Genomic DNA, 4,897 nt, shown 5'->3' on the forward strand with positions numbered 1-4,897 from the left:
GTGTCAAGATGAAGGCCAGGTATGATAAGGCAATGAACTCCGAGGGTTTCCAAGAGAAAGGTTTGTCCCCAAAACTACAATGCAACTGGGAAGTTCCGTATAAGGTCGTNGCAGTGAGCTCCGTTTTCCTAGTGACCTGAAGTTTGGAGTAACTGGTGATGCAAGGAGGATTGCGAAAGAGACTCCCAACATCCTGGAAGAGGAGTTGAGAGAAATACATGCTCTTGTGAGACAGCGAACTCAAATTATGAGTGCAAGATGAAGGCCAGGTATGATAAGGCAATGAACTCTGAGGGTTTCCAAGAGGGAGACTTGGTGCTGCTGTACAATCCACAACGGAAGAAAGGTTTGTCCCCAAAACTACAATGCAGATGGGAAGGTCCGTATAAGATCGTCAAACGGATGAATGACGTAGTGTATCGGATGCAGACTATTGGGAGACCAAGAAACAAGATGAAGGTGGTCCACTTGGAAAGGCTTGCAGCGTTTGGAACAGCAAGTGTGTCTGATCGGGACGATCAGACTTAGGTGGAGGGCAGTGTGGCGAATACTGCGGCAACACAAAGCGAACAACGAGAAATAGGCAGAATGTTCGAGGAATGACGTAGAATGTTCCACAAAGAGAAACGTCAAGTTGGATGAACACTGCGAACAGCGAGAGAAAGAGAATGAGCGATAAACTTCAGAANCCAGACACCGGAAGGAGTTAGTTACAAGTCAGCAAGCTACAAGTAAAGTGTGCAGAGAAGTGAGTTGCGAATAAGCAAGCTATAAGTTTAATTGTGTTAACAAGTTTAGTAAGGCGTTGTTATTGCTTTAACCAGTATTGTAAAGTGTTTTTACAGTATTAGCGAGTATTGTAAATTGTTTGTTGTACAATAAAGTTAATTGTACCACAATTTGGTCATCGTTAGCATTTATTTAACAATCCAGAGATCCCTCGAGGTTTCAAGGATAATCGTAACAATACACATAAATTTTTTTGGCGATAATAAAGAGGCAAAATCATGTCTGGGAAAGAACAAAAACGTACGTTAGTTGTCAGTTATAAAATAAATCAAATTTATTTGCGAATATTTGTTTATTCTATTTATTGAAAAACAACCACGCGGAAAAGCATCTGGCAGCTCGCTCCAAGGAATTTTGAGATCTTTGATACTTCACAGCCTGTTGTCTCACTCTTTCCTCAAGAAATAATGGAACGGGCATATATTTCTGTTGCAAATCTGGGTTGCTTTGTGCTCTTTCTCCACAAAAAACTTTAGAAAACCGTAGTTGAAAGCGTAGCAAATTTCTTAAGAACTGCGTACTGCCTCAAGGAAATTTGACTCAAGAAAAGTTCTTAGCCATTTCTTGTACGTCATTTTATACGGCATTTTACCTTTTCTTGAAAGCTGCATATAGGCCTAAGGAAATTTGACCCAAGAAAATTTCTTAGCCATTTCTTGTACGTCATTTTATATGGAGTTTTTGCTTTTCTTGAGAGCTGCATACTGGGGCTCTATTCTGTAACTGTGAGTTTTCAAGTGTCCACTGAAAATTGTGTGCACTCTTCATTTTGCGATTCAGGAAGAGTGAGAATGAGTTTTAGCCGTCAAAGTTGTGTAAACTTCCTCATTTTGCGATTCAGCGTGTGTTAGAATGAGTTTTAACTGTCAAAATTGTGTACACTTCTCTTCCGAAAAACTCACTNCGTCAAAATTGTGTAAACTTCCTCATTTTGCGATTCAGCGTGTGTTAGAATGAGTTTTAACTGTCAAAATTGTGTACACTTCTCTTCCGAAAAACTCACTGAATTATAGTCGGTGAGTTTTTGGTTGTGAGTTTTGCACTCGATGTACATTCCAGAATAGAGCCCCTGGCTAGGAATTTTCGATATCGTATCGATTTTTCTGAATATCGATATTTCATGGCACGATAATAGATATTCGAAGGTCGATATATCGCAGACATCGATATTTTACCTGCAATATCGATATTTAAGTTGAAATTTATTTTTCATCAACAAAAAAGTGTATGGAAAATTACTAAAGTAAGTTTAATCAGCAGCTTGTGTGATTTATTATTTAGCTCTTAAGTTTGACAAACCGCTTGAGTCGACCGGCATGCCGTTTTAATCCTCAGTAAAAATACAAGATGGATATAACACAATTAGGTGAGTTAATGAGCAGGTCTAATATTCTGTTCAATTGGGAGTAGGATTTTCAACATCGATTTTTCCGATATCGATATATCGCCATATCGATTTTACATGCAATGAATTAAATCGATTCATGATATCGACCCCTGACCTTAAGCTGATGCCACATACATATATGTAATACTCCTATATTGGCAGTAAGAGCTAAATAGTACCGTCCGAAAACACTACAGTACAGATATATCAATAAACACGTACGAAAGAAAAGGAACACACACATTTATAAATAAACATGTACACAACACATATACAAAACCGGCACTCAAGTACACAATTCATTGACAAAAACAGTACTAGACTGTCTCGCTTTGATTTCGGAATGCTTACACATTGAGATATTAGCTTACTATCAATATAGAAGTATTACATATATGGCCACATACAACTGTTTCTTCGCTTTACGTGACAGATTCGCTTTGACAGATAAGGTGATGTGTATGAAAATACACAAAGCATGCCACATAAATCGTTGAAGCTGCCGCGCGAAGCGAAAAGATGGCCAACTCTCATCTTTTTGCGCGCTTTGACAATATTTATTTTTTTCGTCAAAATTCAGGTTTTCATGCAGAAACATAAAACTTAATTACATTGCTGATAATTTTAAAGCAAAATAATTAAAATCCACAGCAACTTTGACGAGTAAAAGAGCGGTACAAAATTGTTTTCTTGGCGTTCATTGTGGCATTCCCATGATAAAAACATAACAAGGTAAAACCATTGAGGCAGTCTGACGTTTGCNAGCGGTACAAAATTGTTTTCTTGGCGTTCATTGTGGCATTCACATGATAAAAACATAACAAGGTAAAACCATTGAGGCAGTCTGACATTTGCCAACAATATAATTTGAAAAACAATACTCAAACTCACCGAGTACTGGGTACCGACAATTCGGCACATCACTAACCTTTACGTTCTTTACTTTTCTGCCTTGAACCGTCTGTCAGCGCCGATAATTAAAAATTTTAACTTTGGAACAATTTGGAAATTAATTTTTTAAAGAATGCAGGAAGAGCAACCCGCAGAATTCGTAAGCTTTTTATGGTTGTATCCTATTCTAATACAAATGGTGTACTTCAAACATTTTCTTTTTTCAATCAGTCCATCGTTGACCCGTTGTGCAGTCGATATGCAAACACTGTAACCGGTCAGTTTGTGGCTGGTAGTAAAATTGTTTTATCAGCCTTCCGACCTATTACCAGCAGTACGAGAGATGCTCCTACCGAATTTGCTGGCAAAGATGATGTGGTAATACATATGCTACAGCCTGAGTTTATCTTCGATGACCCCATACTTCGTAGTCTTGTCGCTGAAGCAAATTCGACATTTGTAATTCTCCAAGAGCTTAAAAGGCGGGGTTCAAAAGCAGAATACACCAAAATATCCCGTACTTATCGCAGCATAATTCGTGCTTGTTTAGAAAAATTACAAGATATTGTTATAAGTGAAGGCGAAGTTGGAGAAACCGAAGCAAAATCTAAATATCATCAATATATTTCGATATTTTATTCGATTGAATGCGTGTGGCATTTAAGCGAAATATTATTTTTGGACCCAACGCCGTCAAATGCAGTAGTGCCGCAGCTTTTGGAATGGGTGCGCTTTCATTTCCCAGCAGCAGAACGAATGGCTACTGATCTTTTGTTGCTGGGCCGTGAAGCAAGTGACAGTGATGAATATTGGCCAGCCCTTAAAGGGCTGATAATGCAAGGGCAAGTGGATGTGGCGCGTGCTTTATTACATCTACATCCGCAAGCGGAAACTGCTCACTTTAAGTTAACTGAGCAAATTTTGAAAACAATGCCTACTTACAGTGTAAATGATATTCGGCCCAATGCTGAATATCGTCATCGTCATCGTCGACGATCGTCAGCGCATCAGTAACATGACTGACGATGGCCGTATCGTCACTTTTACTGACGATGACGATTTTCAACATAGGGCGGATTACTTAATACCACAGAATTTTATAAAGGTACATATAGTTCTAATAAACATTTTTAATTAGGTCCATGGTGGTGCTTCTATACAAAAATTTCGATCACAATGGCAGTACTGGTTGACTGACACAGAACGTAAGATTTCTGCAAATATACTTGCAATCGAGCCGAACCTCGAGGAACTTATACAGGTGCGTGAATTCTTTAAAAATTGTACTTAGAAATATTTGGAGGAAAACCAGAATTATTGTTTTAATCTGTAGTTGGTAACAGGGGAAACTCGAATTTGGAATACGCAAATACAAGAAACTCAATACTGGTATGAGCTCTTGCCAGGCTACCTGTTCCTCACAAATCCTGCCTGCAAGCATTTTGAGCTGGGCAATGCAGCGAACACATGGCTATCACGTTGGGCGCGTCTGAAAGGACATAACAGTAATGAATTGCAAATGAAACACTTAGATCGAGTAATACTTAGTTTAATGGAAAACGATATGCATCAAGTAGTACACGCAATACAGTTGATGGCAGATAATCAGTGGTTTGTCACGCACCTCACAGACCTTCTCTACAATTGTTGCCAGTTGCAAATAGTTGGCGAAAATCAATTGACGTAAGACTAATATTTTCTCTTGATAGTACGCTTAAAATTGTAGGCTGGATAAGATTGTCGTCAACTCCATTTTGACGATTTTTAGTTGTAATAAGATATTTCAATTGCTGTTATTAGTTTGGGGATATCTCTATAGTTTCCAAGATA

General features: G+C 38.5%; 1 protein-coding gene across 1 annotated transcript in view; it reads left to right on the forward strand.

Moving 5' to 3' along the window:
• Positions 1 to 3,092: 3,092 nt before the first annotated feature.
• Positions 3,093 to 4,897, forward strand: part of Nup75 (nuclear pore complex protein Nup75) — a 7,831-nt gene continuing 6,026 nt past the window's right edge. Inside the window, exons 1-4 of the mRNA XM_017612660.1 lie at positions 3,093 to 3,227; positions 3,299 to 4,012; positions 4,206 to 4,328; positions 4,401 to 4,750. Coding sequence (XP_017468149.1) covers positions 3,201 to 3,227; positions 3,299 to 4,012; positions 4,206 to 4,328; positions 4,401 to 4,750 — 1,214 coding nt within the window. The 5' untranslated portion in view covers positions 3,093 to 3,200. The remainder of the gene's footprint in view (positions 3,228 to 3,298; positions 4,013 to 4,205; positions 4,329 to 4,400; positions 4,751 to 4,897) is intronic.

This window comes from Rhagoletis zephyria, unplaced genomic scaffold (assembly GCF_001687245.7).
Source record: "Rhagoletis zephyria isolate East Lansing unplaced genomic scaffold, Rhagoletis_zephyria_1.1 Rzeph_scaffold_00565, whole genome shotgun sequence".
NCBI classification, from domain to species: Eukaryota; Metazoa; Arthropoda; class Insecta; order Diptera; family Tephritidae; genus Rhagoletis; species Rhagoletis zephyria.